Below are 20,949 nucleotides of genomic sequence, written 5' to 3' on the forward strand. Positions count from 1 at the left end.
AAAAAAGAATCGCATGCTCTAGCAACTGAGCCAGGCAGGCGCCGCCCCCCCCCAGGAATTTTTTCTTTTTAAGATTTTATTATTTATTTGAGAGAGAGAGTGCAGAGGGGAGGGGCAGGGGAGGAGGGAGAAGAGGGAAAGAATTCGAAGCGCACTCTGCACTGAACACGGAGCCTGATGTGGGGCTTGATCCCATGACCCGAGATCATGACCTGAGCCCAAACCAAGAGTTGGATGCTCAACTGACCCAGGTGACCCTAGGAGTTATTTTTATTATTTTTATTATTTTTATTTATTTATTTTTAAAGATTTTATTTATTTGACAGAGAGAGACATAGCGAGAGAAGGAACACAAGCAGGGGGAGTGGGAGAGGGAGAAGCAGGCTTCCCGCTGAGCAGGGAGCCCGATGCGGGGCTCGATCCCAGGACCCCGGGATCATGACCTGAGCCGAAGGCAGACGCTTAACGACTGAGCCATCCAGGCGCCCTCTAGGAGTTATTTTTAACTTCTTTCCTTTCCATACACTCTAATTCCACTCTTATAGTGACTGGGTGAGCTCCATCTTCACAATTGAGAGAGAGAGAATGAGAGCGAGCACGAAAGGGAAGAGGGTCAGAGGAAGAAGCCGACTCCCTGCCGAGCAGGGAGCCCGATGTGGGACTCGATGCCGGGACTCCAGGATCATGACCTGAGCCGTGGGGCAGTCGCTTAACCAACTGAGCCACCCAGGCGCCCCTCCCTGTTTTCCCTTCAGCCCCTTCCCTACATTCTTTCTGTCCATAGCCAGTGAAGTGATCTTTTAAAAATCTTTTTAAAAAGTATGTCTTCCTGATCAAAACCCTTTAGTGACTTCCTCTTTCATTTCAAATAAAATCTGCCCTCCCCCCCCAGTGTAATACTTGACTGCAGGCAAGGATCACCCATGGCTGGTGAGAGATAGCTGGGAAACAGAGTATTTGCATGGTGGCAAAGTTTCACCGCCCAGATTACCTTTAGAAGGAAAGATCTGGCAGTTAGGTCCTTGACCAGGTGGCCAAACTCAGCATCATAATAGTGGGACCATCTAACATTAGGCACCTCCAAATGTGATGCAATATAAAGTTCACAGTATCACTAGGGAAATGTTCTTTCCAAAAATGCTTAACTTCAACCTACTCAAAACTTCAGACTCAATTTCCATTTTACAGGCGAAACAGGGTTAGTGGAACAAACTAAACACCATGAGGAAACAATCAGACAAATCCCAAATGTGGGACATTCTACTGGAAACTGGTCCAAACTCTGGGAAAAACCAACAACATAACAAGAAAAAAAAAAGTGTTTGTGTGTGTGTGTGTGTGTGTGTGTGTGTGTGTCTATTCAATATTAAAAGAGACCAAGGCAACCAAATGCAATGCGTGAAACTTGATTGGCTCCTGGCTTGGGTTAAAACAACATATTCTTGGGTCAATTGGGAAAATCTGAATATGGGCTGGCTGCATAAACTTTCCTAGGGCTTAAAATAATTTTGTGGTTATGTAGGAGAAGGTCCTTATTCTTAGGAGGCACCTGCTGATGCATTTAGAGTGCCACAGCAATTACTTTCAAATGGTACAGGAAAAATACATGAGTAAGGCAGGTTTAGCTTCATTTTCTTTAAACTTTTTGTTTTGAAATAATTTTAGAATTACAGAAAAGATCCAAAAAATAGCGCATTGTTCCACATACATACATAAATAAAACAAAGGTCAAAATATTTTTAAAGTATGTGCTTTCAGGGGCACCTGGGTGGCTCAGTCATTAAGCGTCTGCCTTCGGCTCAGGTCATGGTATCGAGCCACGCATCAGGCTCCCTGCTCCGCGGGAAGCCTGCTTCTCCCTTTCCCACTCCCCCTGCTTGTGTCCCCTCTCTCGCTGTCTTTCTCTCTGTCAAATAGATAAATAAAATCTTTAAAAAAATAAAAAATAAAAAAGTATGTGCTTTCATATTAGATGTTTCTTGAACCATGAAATTAGTTATTTAAATTTTGTAGTAACTGCCGTAATTATTATTAAACAGGCCATCGAGTCTATCCAAACAACTTACACAACACTTAACTCCTTACAGATCTACAGGGCCCTAAGTAACACGGCTGCCAGCTCTTGGATCTCATGGCCAACAACCTGGGATTCCTGCCATCTGTCCTAAATCAGGGCCTTTGCACTTGCTCTTCACTCGCCCAGATCTCCCTTCCATCGGGTCGGATTTCACCTCTTCAGACGAACCTTCCATTATCCCCTTTTCTAAAATAGCACCACTCTCACTGCCCAAGCCCCTTACTCGGCCTTATTATTATTTTGTTTTAAGTAGGCTCCACCCCCGACCTGGGGCTTGAACTCACGACTCTGAGATCAAAAGTCACATGCTCTACCGACTCAGTCAGCCAGGCCCCCTATTCTTTATTTTGCTGGCCACTCTCCGAAATTCATTCCTTTTAAATGCCTTTATCGTGTCCCCCAGTACAATGTAAGCTCCAAGAAGAAAAAGACTTTGCCTTAGTCATGTACTAGATCTGCAGAGCCCAAACAGTGACCAGCGTACCTCGCCCACTGGGTGAACAGTTACTGATTTAACAGGTTAGGCTTCAACGTAATGACACTATTCACGGAGGGACTCTTTGGCAGGCGGCGGAGGAGTATTTTACCGTACACGACAATACACGCATGCGTACAAGATCCGGGAAGTGTGTTAGGGGAAAGGGGCGGAGCATCGAAGGGTCTCGCGCTTAGAGGCGGTTGGAGCCGAAGGCGCAAGGTGTCCAGGGCTGCCGCTTGGTGCGTTACCCGCGTGCGCACTGCGGCCTGCAGCCCACCTCGGCAAAGGAGTTTAAGGTGCCCGGGGGCGAAGAAGTGACCCGGCGCGTGCGCAGTGCCCGCGGCGACGCCGGGTCCCTGTGTGTGGGTTGTGCTTAATCGTGCGGCGCGTGCGCAGCGCGGACGGCGGAGGGATTCTGAGACTTGTTCCACCCCTTGCCCCTGTCGCGAGCCGAGGCCGCGCGGGCTCGTGAGCGGCGGCCTGGTGCGTGCTCTGGGCGGGCGACGAAGGCAGACGGACGCGGACGCCGCCGGAGTCGAAGGCAGACCAGGAGTCACTGCTGCTGAGGGGCCGCTGCAGCCGCCGCGAGCCCCCGGACCGTCGCCAGGCCGAGGAGGGCGCCGCGCGGCGGGTGAGTGCGACCGGGTGGCCTTACCGGGTGCGGAGCCGCTACCCACAACCCCCTGCGGTGGGCCCCAGTCCTTTCCCCGCGGCCGGGCCTCCTTCCCGCGCCACCGCACCTCTCTGCACCCCTTACCCAGAGTCCTCTGGGCACCTAGGCCCTCTTTCCGCAGCTCTCCCGGGGTCCCTTACCCACAGGCCCTTGCGGCGTGTTACCTTGTTCTCCCTTGCCTCCGCGGCGGCCTCGACCCTTACCCACAATTCTTTTCGTCTGTGGGGGGCCTGGCTCTGTTACCCACAAGCCCCTGGCTCAAGGGGTTGTTGCTTCTGAGCCTCTTCCCTTGATCCGAGACTTCCTGCGACTCCCGCCCCCATAACCTGTTCTCCAGGGTGTGGGACCCCCCCCCAGCCGCCATTGCTTTGGACCTCCGTCGTAAGGATCCTTGAGTCCCCCGCACGCTCCCAGGGAACCTCTCAGCCCCACAGCTCCTTGCTCGCGACTCCTAACAACTACTCAGAAACTTTTTCAGCCTTTGTTTCTCTGACCGGCCTTGCCCGGCCCTCACACAGCCCTCTCCCCAAGAACCTGATTTCTCATTCAGACTGATGCCTTTCCCCTGAGCCGTGGGATTGCTCCCGTGTTCTTACAGAACCTTTTTTCATAGTGAGACCTTGGTCCTCGATCTCACTTTTCTTGGGAGTCAGGAGATTGTAGGGGCTTCCTCTCTACCCGATCACCCTAACATAAGGCTGTCCTGCTTCTGCTCTCAGACTTGGCAAGATGACCCAGTTCCTGCCGCCCAACCTTCTGGCCCTCTTTGCTCCCCGCGACCCTATCCCATACCTGCCACCTTTGGAGAAATTGCCACATGAAAAACACCACAATCAACCTTACTGTGGCATTGCGCCCTACATCCGAGAGTTTGAGGTGAGTTCACTGAGCAGTCTTGGAATGGTTTGGATCCTAGGGGGCCACGGAGCTGGATTTGGGAGTCCAGTTTCGGGCCATTTTCTAGCAGTGTGATTTAGGTAGGGGACTCACTCTTTCTGATCTCTGTCTTAAATGGGTTGATAGTGTATTCCTTGTAGGTTTTTTTTTTTTTTTTTTTTTTTTTTTGGAAAATTCAGTAATTAGAAGTTAAGGATTCAGGCTCTGGAGTCAGGCAGTCCTTGGCCCACACCGTTTATCAGCTGTGTGACCTTGAGCAAGTGGTGTATTCTCTTAGTTGATTTCTTCATTTTTAGCAAGGGGATAATAGTATTTTCCTCGTAATATTGGCAGGGAATTAACTACAAAACTTGGTATAGGGCTTGGCACCAAGTAGCCTGCAATCATCAGTGTTATCATGTTCACCAGTTTTGTTATTAATAGGATGATGTTCATATGGGCTTGAGGATTTCAGCTCTGCAGCTGCAGGGTAAACACAAATACGTGACTTGGGTTTTGGGCCTCCGTCTTTTCATTTGTAAACTGGGGGAAACAACGTCAGAGGTGCATCAGAGCACACCTGAGAAGTGCTGGCACATAGCCAGGAGTCAGTAGAGGCCAGTTCTGGTGTCAAATAAGAAAGGGCCCGCTGAAGGTGGAGGAAGCTGCAGAGCAGAAGCTAGTGGAGAGATAACAGAAGACTGGTTCTTCAGTAGAATTTGCCACCCTTGGTGAACCGGTCCTGGGGAAATGTTATTAGCTAATTAAACTAATTTGATGGCTGCAGGCCCGTGGCACCCTTGATGATGCGGGTCATGTGGCAGTTACAGTTTAATGAGCGGTTGGTGAGCCCTTCGAGAACTACCCTGGCCCTCAGAAGGTGTCCAGTTACTGCTACTGGACTGCACTGTCAACTTCTTTTGCTTCAACCCTGGTCCCGATCTCTGTCTGTGATAAAGGACAAATCTTTTGCAGAGTGATGTTGATAAATACAAAGGAATGATTTTGATTTTCCTATTACTTTTAAAGAGAAACTACAGAATAAAAGATCAAATCTTATATTAAGTTTGGTGGTATAAAGCTACTCTATCCTGTTGCTGTAGAAGTTTCTGAATTCTTCCGATTTCTGTACTTCTCTTGTGACAGACCAGCAACAGTTGTGGATAGCATTGGTCCACAGACCATGTTTTTGATCTTTGCCACTCCCCCCCCACCTCCACTGGCCTGAGAACTGTCCCATGTTTGCTTGTGTGTTTGGTGGGGGGGCGGTGAGTGTCTGAGGTGCTTATTGTTTTCTGGATGGGTGTCCCTTGCAAACCCCTATCCCTCCCACCCTGTCACCTCTCTTCTTGTTCCCAGGATCCTCGAGATGCCCCTCCCCCGACTCGAGCAGAAACTCGGGAGGAACGCATGGAGAGAAAGGTATGTCATTTTTGCCTGTTGGCCCCGTATCTTTTTTTGCCACTTTTTCCAGGATGTTTCCTGACATCAGGGCACTTCTGTCTACATTCAGTTGTCCACCTTTCTCCTGACAGAGACGAGAAAAGATTGAGCGGCGACAGCAGGAAGTGGAGACAGAGCTAAAAATGTGTAAGTTTCTCTTCCTCTCCCATTTCTTTTTCAAACCCTCTTGCGTTTCTCCCCCACTGATCCACCCCAGTGGACCTAATATGGCAAGGTGCGATGGTTCACTTTTTAGCTCACAAAGTTGGCTGAACACTGTGGTTTAGGCATTTAAGGAGTACAGCATGGGGTCTGGGTTGGCGGGAAGTGAGCCTTGGAACCTTGGGCTGCGTGTCCTACCAGAGAGCGCACTTGCAGGGGCTCCCACAACCCAGTTATGTGTCACAGGCTGAAGCAGTGAAGCAGTTACAGCTCCACTTTTACTCCTTGACCTGCCTGCTGGGAGTTTTCCATCCCTTCCAGGTGTAGGAGGAATTGAAACACAGGACCAGATACACTGTAGCCATTAACCAGACTTCACAAGAGGGTCACATCAATCTCCGATGGCTCTGTCATGTTAGAGGAAGGGCTTTATAGTCAGAAGACTTGGGCTTCCCTTCTACATCTGTGAGGCTGGTGAATCACATCTCTTTAGACCTTAGTCCCTGGAGTGGCATGTTTTCTCAGGGCTATTATGTAGATGCATAACTTTTTTTTAAGATTTTATTTATTTGTCAGGGTGAGCACAAGCAGGGGGAGCGGCAGGCAGAGAGAGAAGCAGGCTCTCCATTGAGCAAGGAGCCCGATGCGGGACTCAATCCCAGGACCCTGGGATCATGACTCAAGCTGGAGGCAAACACTTAATCAACTCAGCCACCCTGGCATTCCAACACTTTTTTAAAAAAATATTTTATTATTTAATTTTTGAGAGAGTGCATGTGGGTGTGAACTGAGGGGAGGGGCAGAGGGAGAGAATCCCAACCCAAGCAGAACCCGGCTGAGCATGGAGCCTGACACAGGGCTCCATTTCACAACCCCAAGATCATGACCTGAGCCTAAATCAAGAGTTGGACGCGTAACTGACTGAGCCACCCAGGCGCCCCCAGATGCCTAACATCTAAAGACCTGGATATCTAGCTGAGAGCTCTCTGAGCACTGACTCACAGCAGCTGCTTTCTTGTCCATTCTCAGATGCCTCAAAGGCATCTCAGACTCAGTGTCCGAACCACATTCAGAATTTCCTGCTCCCACCAACCTGGTTTCCTTGGATATTTTCGTCAATGGAACACAGCCATGCAGCCTTGCAAGTCATGATCTCTATCGTGGGCCACCCGCTTTGCTTTTAACACTTTTTTCCTCCTTTCCCCAGCTGGTCACCATGACCTGTCCCTGTTACTCTCTGTCCCAAATCTGACACTTCTCTCTGTGTCCAGCACCACCCAAATCCCCTTCTGCTCGCACACACACCAACAGTCTAACTGGTTTATCTACAGCTCTGTCTCCGCCAAGTTCTTTGGGTCTTTAAGTGCGACTCTACCTTTTTCTAACAACTTCCTTTTGCTCTCGGCACAAAGACCAAAGTCTCTTTCCTGCTCAGGCATGTTGGGCACCATGCTCCCCTCCTGCTCTAGCCAGAGTCACCTCTTCTTATGCGTCATTCTTGCTGGATGGTCTCCTGTCATTGGGCTTTTGCTCAGGCTGTGCCTCCAGTCTGTGATGACGCCTTGGTTTGTGTGTAGCAGCCCTTTGTGTCCCCGTTTGGCTGTTACTTCTCAAGGAAGCCTTCCATGACTTCCTTGCTCAGGTCGAGTTACCTTGTGTGCTGAAAGCCCCGAGTCCCTCTGCAGGTTAGTCACTTCGGTTTGCACGGGGGATTTGAAGAGAATCTCTCTCTAGTGGAGGTTCACAGTTGCTCTGAGAGAGCAGGGTTTGGATGGGATTTGCTCTCTGTGACAGTCCCAGCCCCTGTAAGACCTGGCACACGGAATTGTTGGCAGCAGTTAGTCTGGGGAGTCTTTTCACCCCGTTGCTGGGGCACCGGCCTTGCATTCTGACCCACGTGCGTTTTAACCCTGATTCTGCCACTGGTAGCCAGGTGACCTTGGGTAAATCTCTTGTCCCCTTGGAAATTATTTCCCCCCCTTTGAGAATGGGGTCTTGATGTGTTAAACGACACCACGAAGGTGCAATCAGCCAAATTCAGTGTGCGAAATTTATACAGCGAACTTGTAACCCAGTTTCTTTAGCTAATAAATGACAAGGAAAAAGGGCAGGGAGCGGATCAAATGGATTAAAGAATCAAAAGCTCTGGCAAGCACGTTGGTAGGTGTGGAGCTTGTTAGGATCCGGATCTAAATGAGCTAACTATAAACATCCAGTTTTGAAACAATTGGCATTTGAACATGGGTCTCCAGTTAAGGAACTAACTAAATGTGTTAAGGAAGGAACTAACATAGTGTGTTAAGGTGCAGTAACAGTATGGTGGTTCTGGTTTTTTAAAAAGTCTCTGTTAGAGACGGAAATGGTATATTTGGGGCTTGATTTAAAATATTTTGGTGGGATGGGAGTACAGATGAAACAAATGTGGCCAAGCATTGATAACTGAAGCTGGTTCTTAGGGGTTCTCTGTTTCCCTACGTGTTTGGATTTCTGCGTAATTGAAAAGAAAAAAGAATGGGTCACGTACGTTAGGGTTTTGTGCCCCAAGAGCCTCTGTCCCCACTACCTGCTGTGCCTTGTCGCAACTAACAGCTGCCCTTGGAGGGGACCTTGTCCCTTCCAAAGCAGTTGGTGTAATTCATAGTATTGATTTCTCACAGCTTCCAGGCGTGGCAGGGGTTATTACTCCTTTTTTTTTTTTTTTAAGATTTTATTTATTTATTTGACAGAGACACAGCGAGAGAGGGAACACAAGCAGGGGGAGTGGGAGAGGGAGAAGCAGGCTTCTGGCTGAGCAGGGAGCCTGATGAGATTCGGGGCTCGATCCCAGGACCCTGGGATCACGGCCTGAGCCGAAGGCAGATGCCTAACGACTGAGCCACCCAGGCGCCCGTATTACTCCTATTTTTAAGAAAAGGAAAATTGAGGCTTGTTGAGGCCCAGTATGCTTCCCGAGAGAGAGTTCTGAGATACTTTCCCCACCATCCAAAAGTCTCATGAGGTTTCCCCACCGCACAGGACAGTTCTTTGAGCCCCTGCCCTGGGTTGCTACCTAGATAATCCCTTTAGCCAAGGATTTCCCAAGGTCACAGTTGCCAGCACAGTGGAGCACCGTGGGTATGTGCGCATGTGCGTTGACTGGTGAACTGCCGACCGACTCTAGTTCTCTGCCACCGTCATTGTGCTGACATGTTCAGGTACAGGGGTACTCTTGGCTGCACTAGTTTTTGCCTTTAGTCACACGCGGGGGCCCCTTGCGTAGGTAGTGGCAGGAACTACCGAGCTGCCTCGGTGTCGCAGCAGTGCCCGCCCCGAAGTCGTTCCCCCAGGCAGCAGTCGGCGGTCCCGTGGCTGCATTCTTACCGCGCCCGTTCGATCACCTGCCGCCTGCTGCTGGCAGCTGCGTTTCCTGTTGCTGCCATGGGACTTGGAGGTCTTCGGTCACACGTCCTCATCCCAGTGAGGCCTTTCCTGACCTTCCCCTTATTGTTCTTTTGCCTGGGCCTGTTACTTTCTGATAAAACTAGATGGTTCCCTTACCTTGTTTACAGTCTGCCTCCCTGCATTTGTGTCTGATCTCTAAGAGGGCAGGGCTCTTTTTTTTTGTCTCGTTCACTGTGGACTCCCCGACACCTTAACGACAGTCCCAGGCACTTGTTAGTACTTAATAGGTACCTGTTAGGTGAATGGATGAGGTGACTGGATGAGAGCGGCCCGGTGCACACTGAGAGACCAGGGCACAGAAAATGACAGCGTGGAGGGATGAGGTAGGGGGAGCACCAAAGGGGGCAGGCTCAAAGATGGGGTTGTCTTCAAAGGCTGCTATCAGTTTCCAGGGAATTATTCCTTTAAATGTGGGTTCAATCCGCTGGTTTTTAGTAAATTCTCTAAAGGCACCTTGTACTTCATTTATGTTTGCGGGGTAGCCCTCCCACAGGAGACAGATCTAGAACTTTATTTCTCTGGCTTCTTGCAACACCTAGACTATCTTCCTGAGAAGCTCGTGCCTGGACATTCAGTGTGGAGCCGGGTAGTTAGAACCCCTGGCCTGTGAGGTCAGGCTGGCGTGTGAAGCCGGCTTGGCCCTCTTTGCTGCTCTTGACGCTTTTTCCTCCTCTGTGCTTCAGGGGCTGGTTTTGTTTCCATTTGCAGAATGATTAATTCTCAGCATCCAGCAGTGTCAGGGCATAATTACGTATGCAGTAAATTATTAACGTTCTTTTTCTCCTATTCCTGCACAACTCGGCAGGTCATTCTGAGGGTCGCGCTATGTCATGGAAGAGCCACCTCCACTGGGCACTGGGCAGGGTGCCTCTGGGGCCCTGGCGGGAGTCGAGGGCCATCCTGTGGGGTTGGGTCACCATAGTCTGAAAAGGACTTCTTCCCAGGTCTGAGCCATCAGAATCCCTCTGGAATGAGTTTTGTAATAGATTTTGGCTCCTGTCTGTAGAGATGGTTATTCTTCAGTGGTCTTGTGGGAGTAAGAATCTGATCAGCATCATTGTGCCCTGGCTTTTCCCCTGAGGCACAGAGGCTGTAGTGCAATAGGGAAGAAAGCAAGGCCCAAGCAAGGCTTGGGCTCTCCTGGCCTCTGCCAGCCTTTGATCTAAGGTTTCCCCGTGGGCTGCAGTTGCCAGCTGTGCCATGGGGTGGCAGTGTGGCCCTGCAGGTGAGGGAGGAAAAGGCACCTGGAGTGATGGGGCTGCCTCCGCAAAGATGCCCAGTCTTCCCCTGGAAGGGACCGGAGCCTTCGCACGTTTAGGTCTGAAATGGCATTAAGACTGGCCCCATCCAGTCAGCTTGAAGTCCGCCTATCCCTTTCCTGCATCAGCCTAAATTGGCTACTTGGATACAAGGCTGCTGGGGGGAAGCTGGAGAGAGGAGCATGGCCAAGGTCTCCAGGTCACCAACTGTCGTCTTCTCTCTAACGGGCCTCTGCCCTTCTGTCCCTGTCTGTCTTGCTGTGTGAGACTGTTGACGTCTTGTACTTACGCATTGTGTTCTTCCTGCACAGGGGACCCTCACAATGATCCCAATGCTCAGGGTGATGCCTTCAAGACTCTCTTTGTGGCTAGAGTGGTGAGTCCTCAGCTCCCCACCCCTGGAGCCCCAGAGGAGCCTAGAATCCTGGGCTGCTGAGAGCTTGGGTGTGGGACAAAGGACAGTAGGCTAAGTCCTGGAATGTTATGAGGGCTTTGGGACGGCTCACTTTTCCCACTTAACTTTGTATCTGTCTCCTGGTAGAACTATGACACGACAGAATCCAAGCTCCGGAGAGAGTTTGAGGTGTACGGACCCATCAAAAGAGTGAGTGAACTGGGGTCTCGACTGCTTGAATTGGAGCGGGGTGGGGGGAGGGAGAAGGCTGGCTCCCGGCCCCGAGGGTGCATCCCATCATTGTGGGGCTTCAGAGGCCGTGGCCTGCGTTTACATTCTGAGTGCACTAACACGCAGCTGACTCTGGGTAGCAGGAGGAAAATTAAGAAGTAAGGGCTGCTTTTTGTTGATTTAGGATACGGGTAGGCAAACTACAGATTTACCGTTTGTAAATAAAGGTTTATCGGTACCCAGCCAGTTCCATCTGTTCGCTGTTGTCTGTGGCTACGGTTGGTGTAAGGCCCTCAGAGCCGGAAGTATCTGCTGTCCAGCCTTTTAGAGAAAAAGCATAAATGTGCGTGCTGGCCCTTGTTTTAGAGCAAGGCTTTATGTTTTACTGATGTGTCTTGAATTCACTGAAAAATCACTTAAGTGCTCTGGGCAGTTGTGAGCGCTGGACGTCATCGTGCACACACACTGCTGAGCCCAGCGCCGCTAGAGCATTAGTCACTCTGGGCTCTTGAGGACAGGGAGAGGGTTTGAGGCATCTGTCGCTGGCAGCACCCAGGCTCTGGATTGAATGGGTGGGATTTCCTTGTCTGAGAACTAATCTCTGCGCCCCCCCCCCCCCCCAGATACACATGGTCTACAGTAAGCGTTCAGGAAAGCCCCGCGGCTATGCCTTCATCGAGTACGAACATGAGCGAGACATGCACTGTGAGTACCTCCGGCCTGAACCCTGCCCTCTGACCCTCTCTCTTCTCTGCTGCCCAGCCCCTTCCCGTCGTCTGTCCCCACCCCCCACCCTGCCAAACCTGACATTAGCGATGTCTCTTCTCCTCCTCCCTCTGTTTCTGATATATCTTTTTTTTTTTTATATATACGTGTTTTTTAAAAAACAAAAACCAAAATCCCCCACAACGTGTGTGTGTGTGTGAACCTGGGGAGGTAAGTGTCACACGTTGAACCTCAGGGGCAAGGAGGGAACTGGGTGGGGGCTGGGGCCAGCTGGAGGTGGTGGGGAGGGGTCGGATGTTCGGGGAGCCTCTCTCCATTCCCCCCACCATAGTTGGGGGTGGCCAGGTTGGAATGAGGACTGGCCTTTGAACCTGCCCTCTCTTCCCCCCAGCAGAGCTGGGGCTGGGCCACCCGACCCTCCGCCTCCCCACCCCTGGCCCCCCACCCTGTTCCTCAGCGGGCAGTGGGTTGGTAGGCGTGTTTAGCGCCTGCCCCCACATCTCCAAAGCCCCCTTTGAGGCTGCGGCGGCGTCCACATGGGCAGGGATGGGTGGGTGGGGGTGGGCAGGGCTGCGGCGTGTCCAGGGGCCGCCGTATTAATTGACTGTTCTTATTGTCACTGCAGCCACCACGCAGCTGGCTTGCAGCTGATGCTTACGCTCCCCTTACAACACCTCAGTGTATGGTTGGTATAAGGGTTTGTATCATGGGTAAGATCACTCAGCACCGCACACCAGCCCAGCTTAGCCAGGCAGCTCAGGAGCAGTGAGGCCCTCCTCCCATCCCCAGTCGCCCCCTCAGCCTCCCCGCACCCAGAACCCTTTCCTTGTTTGGGTGCCCTTTGTCCCTCCTGCCGCCCCTTCCCCCAGTCCGTATATGCTCTCTGATAATCTTGCTGATCCCAGGAAGGGAAGGATGAGCCCTGATGGGGGAAAGGCAGCTGGCCTCTCCAGTTGGGCTCCACCCAACCCCTGACTTACCTGGCTTCATGACGTCAGCGGCAAGGTTACGGGAGTACTGAAGACAGGACGCACTAGGGCGAGGGGTCCGTGTGGAACCCTTCAACCCTTTGCTCCCAGCTCCCGTGCTTCTGTGGGGCTGTCACTGTGGTGGCCCTGGAGAATCTTTTTGGTTGCTAGACTCAGGGTGCTGTGCCCCTTTTCTGTCTTGCCTTATCATGGTTGAGGCCTACCAAAGGGCTCTGGTGCCCAGCGGCTCTGCAGAGTGCATGGAATTGGGGATTGGGGTGTGGGAGGGATCGAGTGACAGGCTGCAAGCAGCTGAAGGTGTTGTAGATTTTACTTAAGACCCTTCCACTGTCTAGAGACCTAAGAGAGGGAGAGAAAGAGAAGCCTAGAAGTACACATGTCACATGGTTTCTTTTGTTGGTACTCCTGGGTTGGGCCTCTTCTGGGGTTTGGGACACTGAACCAGAGCAGGGTTCCTTTGCTTGACTGTGTTCCCGGTCCTTAAATCCCTTTCTCCCACTTATCCTTCTCTGGGTTCGGGGGCCAAACGGCCCCTTCTCCTCAAATCACGGGCAGCACTCCATCTCCTGGACCCCCCAGGCTGTCCCCTTGTGTGCCAGCCTTTGAGTGGCAGGTGGTGGGAGGGAGTGTGGAATTTGAGGTGGAAAAGTCCTATGTGCTGCAAGGGGGTGGGGCGTGTGCCTAGTTTAGTGTGGACTTTACTGGGAAAGGTGAGGGCGGATAGGTTCGCCAAGGCCTCCCCAGCCTTCTTTTTAAATTCAGCAAGCTAGTCCCAGGGCTTTACCAGCTCCTAGACTTGATGTTAATCCTTGCCTCCCCCTCTTTCAAGGCCTCCATGAGGTTTCTTTGGGGTCCACCACTTCCTCTGCCTGTCTCCAGGTGGTGCAGGAGATGTGGTTCCTCTCCCTCTCTGTGGCTCCCTAGAACCCCCCACTTCCCTTCCCTGTAGCTTTAGCTGACCCCATGGTGGTGGGTGTGGGGTCTGTGCGCGTGCTCAGGTAAGCTTGGGGGCTCCAGGTAAGCGGTCCCGTGTCCCCCCCCGGGAAGCCCGCCTCCTCGCCAGGCCCCCAGGAGTTGCCGAGCCCCCCCCATCCCGCTCGGTTTGGACACCCGCAAGGCCGGCATCGGTAAATGGCACCTTTTTCTCTTCCTCTGGTTGTTATTTGGGGGGGAGAGGGCTGGGGCGGGGCAGGGTATTGTGGTTGGTTGAGGACAACCCCCTAGGCCAGGGCTGGGGGTGGGAAACAGACTTTTTTGGCCTTCCTGATGTCCTGTGTGAGACAGGCCCGGGATCGGGCCTGCCCATTGCTGTGCCCTGCCCAAGAGCAGGAACTTGCCTCGCCCCGAATCTCCCCCTCTACTCCTCACCCTTCCCGAGAGGCTCCGGCTGGGGTTGGCCTCCCAGCGTGTGTTGAGCTGGGGGTGTGGAGGGAGAGATGGGTTGGGGGCTGGGATTGGGTGGCAGTCAGTCGGCTCGGGTAAGGCAGGAATTGTCAGGAGCACCGCACGCCTCCCATGCCTCCCTCCACTTTCCCTCTCCCCCAGCTGCTGTAGGGGGCCCCTCTAGGCCCCCTGGGAGCACCATAACCCACCCTTCTGCTCCCTGCCATCTCCTAAAGATTTCTCCCACCCTTTTCTGGTTCATTTTCTGTTCTGATGTCTGTTCCCCCCCACGCTCACCTTCGCCCCCCCCCCCAAAAACACAAAAAAACAAAAAGGAAAACCGGTGTGAACTGGGGTGCAGAGCGGCCCAGATGGGCCTCCTCCCCCAGCATGTTGTTTTAGGGTGCATGCCTGGGGTTGTGGAGGAGCCCTCCCCCACAGCAGAGTCCAGCCTTAAGTTAACCTCCAGTTTCTTTGCAGCGACTATGGCCGCCTGGGCAGGAGGGGGCTGCTCTGTCGAATGGGAGTAGGAAGGGCCTGGGAGCCCAGGGGCGTGGTGGTTCGGGTGGTCTTGCTCCCCCCCAATAGTGATTGGGGGGTGATAAACAGGTGCTGAGATGGAGCAGGCCCCTCCTGGTTTGGGAGAGGGTTGGTCTGGCTGTCAGTTGCCTGGCTGTTTGGTGGGCGTGTGCGTGTGTGTGCGCGTGCGCACAGAGTGCGTTGATGGGTACCTGAGGGTGGGGATGCTGCAGAGCTGAGCCCTGTCCTGACTAGAGGACCCTCTGGGGACTCCTCCCCCTCCCCCCTCCCCACATCTGTTGCAGCCGCTTACAAGCACGCAGATGGCAAGAAGATTGATGGCAGGAGAGTCCTTGTGGACGTGGAGAGAGGCCGAACTGTGAAGGGCTGGCGGCCCCGGCGGCTAGGTGAGCACTTCCCGCCTGGGCTGGGCCCTGGAGGATCTGACTCCCTTCTGCAACTTCTGCTGCTTTCTCTCTTCCCTTGCTCTTCTGCTTGCCTGGCTGCTCATCACATCCTCCCTTCCTCCCTCCAGCTCTTCTTGTCACCATCATCGTTCCTGGTGGCTGTCTTCTCATTCTGGGTCACTGATTAGGAGCAGGAGCACTGGCCTGGAGAGGCAAGTCTGGGATCAAATGCCGGCTCGTGTACTTGCTAGCTGGTGCATTTCCCCTCTTCCTGCCTCATTTTCCTTTATCCTAGAAAGTAGGGATAACCTCAGTTCACTGAGCTCAGCATACCAGATGCCCAGCTTGGCAAGTGGCACGTGGTAGGGCTTGTAAATGTTACTCTCTCATCCACGTATTCTTTGCTCTTGCTCGTTTGTTTAATCATTGATTACCAGCTGTGTACTGTGTTTCTAGTCAGGAGCAAGACACAGACAGCCTCTGTCTCTTACCATGTCAGTCAAGGTCAGTTTGGTTGCAAGTGTCAGAAATACGTTTGAGGTTTTTAAAACATAAGGAGTGTTGTCGGTAGAGAATCCTGGAGGTCTTTTGGAGCCCAGAGATGTGTGATGCCCCTGGGCCTCAAGAGGACCTGGTAGCCAGACCTTCAAGCCGTCAGGAGCCGCATCCAGCATCACTGCAGCTTGCCTCCACCTTGCCTGCTGTCTGCAGACTGGTCTCTTCCGTGTTTCCCTGCACTGGCTCCATGCCTGCTCTGCAGCTTCCGCTTTACCCCTAGTCCTGGGTGACCCTCTGTGCTTTGGGGCGGTCGGGTCTCAGTGGTGCAGTGTTGGGCCTGGACCTGGGGCTGTGGGGCTGCCATCCAAACATGCATATGAGGGACCTACTCCTGCGAGGGTGAGTGACAGCTCTTCAGGAGAGCAGGTCCTCCCCAGGCTGACACCTCAGGCGGGTGCAGTACTCCCTGCTCTTACTCCTGCTTCCCTGTCCCCTTTCTCACCTGGACTGGCTTGTGCGGCCTAGACCACACACTCACCTGCTGTGTCTCGGAACAGTAGGTAGGTTCTCCTCTTGTCCTCGTTTCTCCGGGGTGGAGTGAGTTTTTCAGAGTCTGTTACTAGAATTCTGGAATCCCAGAATCTTCTAGTTCGGTTCGCATTCAGACTTTGTGATAGCAATCCCCAGTACATCCTGACCCAGTATATACCCGTGGAAAAATAACCACCCAAAACAAAAGTTTTATGAAGAGGAAATGTTTTTTCTACGGGCAGTATGTACTAGTATTTTATATTCTGTTGCTTTATTTTGTTTTTTTAATACATTGGTTGCAAGCCATCAAATTGATGATGGGATCCATAGCTGGGTCGTGACCTGAAAACTGAAGACAGTAGTCTATTCTGCACCATGCCTGTGATGTTCCAGATGCCTGGTAGTTGCCTGTCCCGGGTAGACTGTTTACCCTCCAAGCGGCCTTTCTCCTTTTCGCTGGCACTGCTAAAAGCCATTTCCGTATGTGGAACTTGGGCCTGCCCCACTGAAGCTTTCTTCCAGTCCCTGTGGTGCAGAAGGGTGCACGAGAGGGCAAGTTCTGGAGTAGGCTGGGAGCCCTAGCCCAGTTCTGCACCTTTGTTCCCAAGTCCCCGTGGGCAAGGGGCTGTTTTTTTATCTGCAGAAGGAGCTCTTTGTTGCTCCTTAGAGTTGTTCAGTCAGTCATCTGACTACAGCACATAGACTTTTATATTCTGGCTGCTGTACCACGTGCTGGTTACAAGCAAAGCCAGACACAGTCCCGATTTTCACAGTGCGTAATGGTCTGCGGGGAAAAGCCAGCATTCCTCAGCTCACACGGATGTATAAAATGTGAAGCTCCCCTAGTGGAGAACAGCTTAATCTGGAAGGCTTTCTGAGGAAGTGATGTTCTGGCTAACATGTAAAGGGTGAATAAGTTCACAGGGAAGGTGGTAAGATTCTAGGGAAAGAGATGAATGATCCCAACTGGGGCAGAAAGGAGATGGAGAGTATAAGGAGATTGAGAACCTCCCAGAATGTAAAGAACCAGGGACCCCTGGTTTGAAAGGTGGGCAGTGGGAAGCCGTTGGAGGCTTTGAGGCAGATCAGTTAGAAAGGTCACTGGCTTGGAGCGCCTGGGTGGCTCCGTGGGTTAAGTGTCTGCCTTCGGCTCGGGTCATGATCTTGGGGTCCTGGGATCGAGCTTCTCCCTCTCCCTCTACCCCTCTGTGCCCTGCCCCACTTACACTCTTTCGAATAAAATCTTAAAAATCTTAAAAAAAAAAAAAAAAGTCACCGGCTGTGGTTGGTGGGAGGAGGCCGCTGAGTGGGAAGGGTCTGGGGGCTCTGTGGCGCCCTAGCGGTTAGGAGCATGCGCTTTGGAGTGTGAGTGCGGGTGTTTCCCAGCTGGCACCTCGTGAAAGTCCTCACATCTCTGTAAGGCATGGCTGTCCTGTTAAACGTCGTTGCAGTCCTTCCCTTTGCTCTTTGGTGCCCCTCATTTCCCTTCCCTGCGCACCCCGCCCAGACTGACCCTCTCTGCCCTGCTCCCACCCCAGGAGGCGGCCTCGGTGGGACCCGAAGAGGCGGGGCCGACGTGAACATCCGGCATTCGGGCCGGGACGATACTTCTCGCTATGATGAGAGGTAAGATTGGGCAGCTGGTTTCCTGGGATGGGGGTGGTCACGTGGGGGAGCCCTGCCACAAACCTCTGCCCACCTCATCCAGGCCCGGCCCCTCCCCGCTTCCCCACAGGGACCGGGACCGGGACCGCGAGCGGGAGCGCAGGGAACGAAGCCGCGAGCGAGACAAGGAGCGAGAACGGCGACGCTCCCGCTCTCGGGACCGGCGGCGGCGCTCACGGAGTCGCGACAAGGAGGAACGGAGGCGCTCCAGGGAGCGTAGCAAGGACAAGGACCGGGAACGGAAGCGGCGAAGTAGCCGGAGCCGGGAGCGGGCACGTCGGGAGCGGGAGCGCAAGGAGGAGCTGCGTGGTGGCGGAGGTGGTGGCGACATGGCGGAGCCCTCTGAGGCTGGTGATGCGCCTCCTGACGATGGGCCTCCTGGGGAGCTGGGTCCTGATGGCCCTGATGGTCCAGAGGAGAAGGGCCGGGATCGTGACCGGGAACGACGTCGGAGCCACCGGAGCGAGCGGGAGCGGCGGCGGGACCGCGACCGAGACCGGGATCGCGAGCACAAGCGGGGGGAGCGGGGTGGCGAACGGGGCCGGGATGAGGCCCGAGGTGGGGGGGGGTGGCGGCCAGGACAACGGGCTGGAGGGTCTGGGCAACGAAAGCCGAGACATGTACATGGAGTCTGAGGGAGGTGATGGGTATCTTGCTCCGGAGAACGGGTATTTGATGGAGGCCGCCCCAGAGTGAAGAGGGCCTCTCCCCCCACCCCACCCCGGTTCTGTTTGGACGTGTTCCTGCCCACCCCTCTGCTGTCATCCTCTCCCCCCGACCTTCTCGGCCACCACCTAAGTTTGCCAGCCAAGGGTAGGAGTCTCCTTATTTGTTCTGGCCCCTCGGATTTAAAAATAAAATTAATTTCCTGTTGATAACGAGCACCTTGGTTTCTTCTTCACTGCTCTTCATGTCTTCCTCCGAAGGTCGTCACCTGACTGTTGATAGCCCCACTTTGGTTTGTGTCCCAGGGCCTGCCAAGGACTTGGGCTTTTGACCTGAGCATGGGGCTACCCACGCTATGCCAGACCTGCTTACAATGGGATAAGGAGGTGCTCTGCAAGGGTTCCCTCCGTTAGGATTTTTGATCCCTTTGTGATTTTTTTCTCTTTTTTTTTTTTCTCATGGTCTTCCACATTCCCTGTGGGGCTGTCCCTGCCCTTGTCTCGGTGGCTGAATGGGGTTCTAGACACGAGATTGCTCAGTGGAAGCAAGTTTGTGTGAAAGGGAAGCTGTCTGCGTTGGGGAGAGCAGGGAAAGGCTGAGATGAACTAGGAGTGCAAGCCGCAGAGGCATAAGATGGGGGACCGCAGAACATCTGCACAAGGCCAGGAGGGCAAAGGGCCTGCGGTTGGTGATCGCGAGGTCACCGTGAGTATTTTCACCTCATGCCTGCCAATGACAGTGAAGGATTAACAAGAAACCCAGGAGAGGTTCCATCGGCAGTTGAGATTCCAGCCATTTGCGGACAGAAGATTACTAAGGTGATGGTGAGGACACTTCAGTCTGGTGACCGCTTGAGAAGGAAGCCAGGCAGCTTCGCAGAACCCCAGAGGGGCTCGAGACCACAGCTGCAAGTACAAGCATAGCAGACTCTGGAATCTCTGCCCAGAACAGCTGCCCTCTGTTTGAGCCCTCGGGATGCCTAGGAGCCGGGCATCTTCTGCCCAGGCAAATACAGGACCTATTTTTGTGTCTGAAAAGTTTCTCAGTCTAAAGGTAAACATGGCCTGATAACCCAGAGGCAGCCTGTCCACTAAACCTAACACAAGGATTATGCTTTTTAACTGCCTCGGTCGACATAAACATGCAAAAATGACAGGCAATGGAGAAAATCCTGCAGCAAGAGACCAGAAGCTAAACGGAAAAACTGGTCCTGGAAGGAAGAATTTTAGGGAATACAAGAGAACTCAGTGCCTCTAATTAGTACATTCTCACAGAGATCCCAGCTAGTGCACCTGGACTTCTGGAATTGGCTGTGAAGAGCAGTGTTTTGGGCTAGTGTGGCACAGGCCCGTTACGTACAGCCCAGGCAAAACCTGCAAAAGCAGCTTGCGGAAGGCATTGGGGAGCTTGGCTCGAGGGTGTCGGATGCCGAAGAAAAGGAAAGCACACAGGTGAACTTCATGTTCACCCTCCCTTTTAACTCAAGGGTATTTGCCAGTTTAGTGTGGGGGAAGTGGACTCAGCAGCAGTCCGCTGGGCTGAGTTCACACAGGTTGGACTGCATAGCTTGGACTGGAGGGCCGAATTTCCAGATGGGGCACTGAGCCCCCAGATCTGGACTCAATCTTCCCTCACGGCATTTGCAAGCCGCTGAACCGCTTGTTGTGGGCGCGAGACACCCTCTCCCAGCCCTGCCCAAGGGCTCATCCAAAAGCCGTAGCTGGAGGCTACCGAGCTGAGCAAAGGTGGCCGCAGCCTTGCAATGGCCATGCTGGAGATCTCCAGAGCTCCACCATATTGGAGTAAGGCCGCAAGTGAAACAGACCAAGCATGAGGAAACCTCAAAAGGACCTGTCAGGATTTATAGGTGATCTCTCTGCTGGGAGAGGACTTAGCCCTTTGGGGGAAGATCGAATTCAGAGCCTCTGTGATTCTTAGTACACAATGCTCACCATTTACTCAAACTTCATTAGGCCTTCTAGAAAGAAGACTTGAGTTGCTGAAAACCAAGGGAAAAGTAGCCAAGAGACCCAGGCATTCTGATGTTGGGAGTTATCAGAGTGAAATAACTATAGGTTCACAAAACGAGGAAAGGATGGAGAGCTTTACTAGAGATCTGACATCTTTAAAAGAAAAAAAAAATCAAACGGAAATTTCAGAACTGAAAACAATAACAAATTAAGAATGTACGTGCATTCTGCAGTTAATCAGATACAACATAACCTGAAATGTTCCTGTTACAACACATTAGAAGTGCTGGGGGGGAGGGGCCTGGGTGGCTCAGTCGTTAAGCCTCTGCGTTCGGCTGAGGTCATGATCCTAGGGTCGTGGGATCGAGCCCCGCATCGGGCTCCCTGCTCGGTGGGAAGCCTGCTTCTCCCTTTCCCACTCTCCCTGCTTGTGTTCCCTCTCTCACGGTATCTCTCTCTGTCAAATAAATAAATAAAATCTTAAAAAAAAAAGTGCTGGGGGGGGAAGACAAACTTTCTTGAAAGAGAAACCTCACAATCTTTTAAGGAAGTCAACAGGGA

The 20,949-nt window shown here is 52.7% G+C and overlaps 1 protein-coding gene across 1 annotated transcript; it reads left to right on the forward strand.

Annotated features, from left to right (window-relative positions):
• The first annotated feature begins 2,825 nt into the window (after positions 1-2,825).
• SNRNP70 (small nuclear ribonucleoprotein U1 subunit 70) lies at positions 2,826-18,634 on the forward strand. The gene is given in 11 exon segments (XM_027618712.2): positions 2,826-3,186; positions 3,948-4,104; positions 5,464-5,526; positions 5,640-5,694; positions 10,721-10,785; positions 10,951-11,013; positions 11,658-11,739; positions 14,957-15,058; positions 17,626-17,713; positions 17,823-18,309; positions 18,311-18,634. Coding segments are annotated over 10 exon segments (1,290 nt in total). The 5' UTR covers positions 2,826-3,186; positions 3,948-3,957; the 3' UTR covers positions 18,449-18,634.
• The last annotated feature ends 2,315 nt before the right edge of the window (positions 18,635-20,949 follow it).

The sequence above is a fragment of the Zalophus californianus genome, chromosome 17, assembly GCF_009762305.2.
Source record: "Zalophus californianus isolate mZalCal1 chromosome 17, mZalCal1.pri.v2, whole genome shotgun sequence".
Classification (NCBI taxonomy): Eukaryota; Metazoa; Chordata; class Mammalia; order Carnivora; family Otariidae; genus Zalophus; species Zalophus californianus.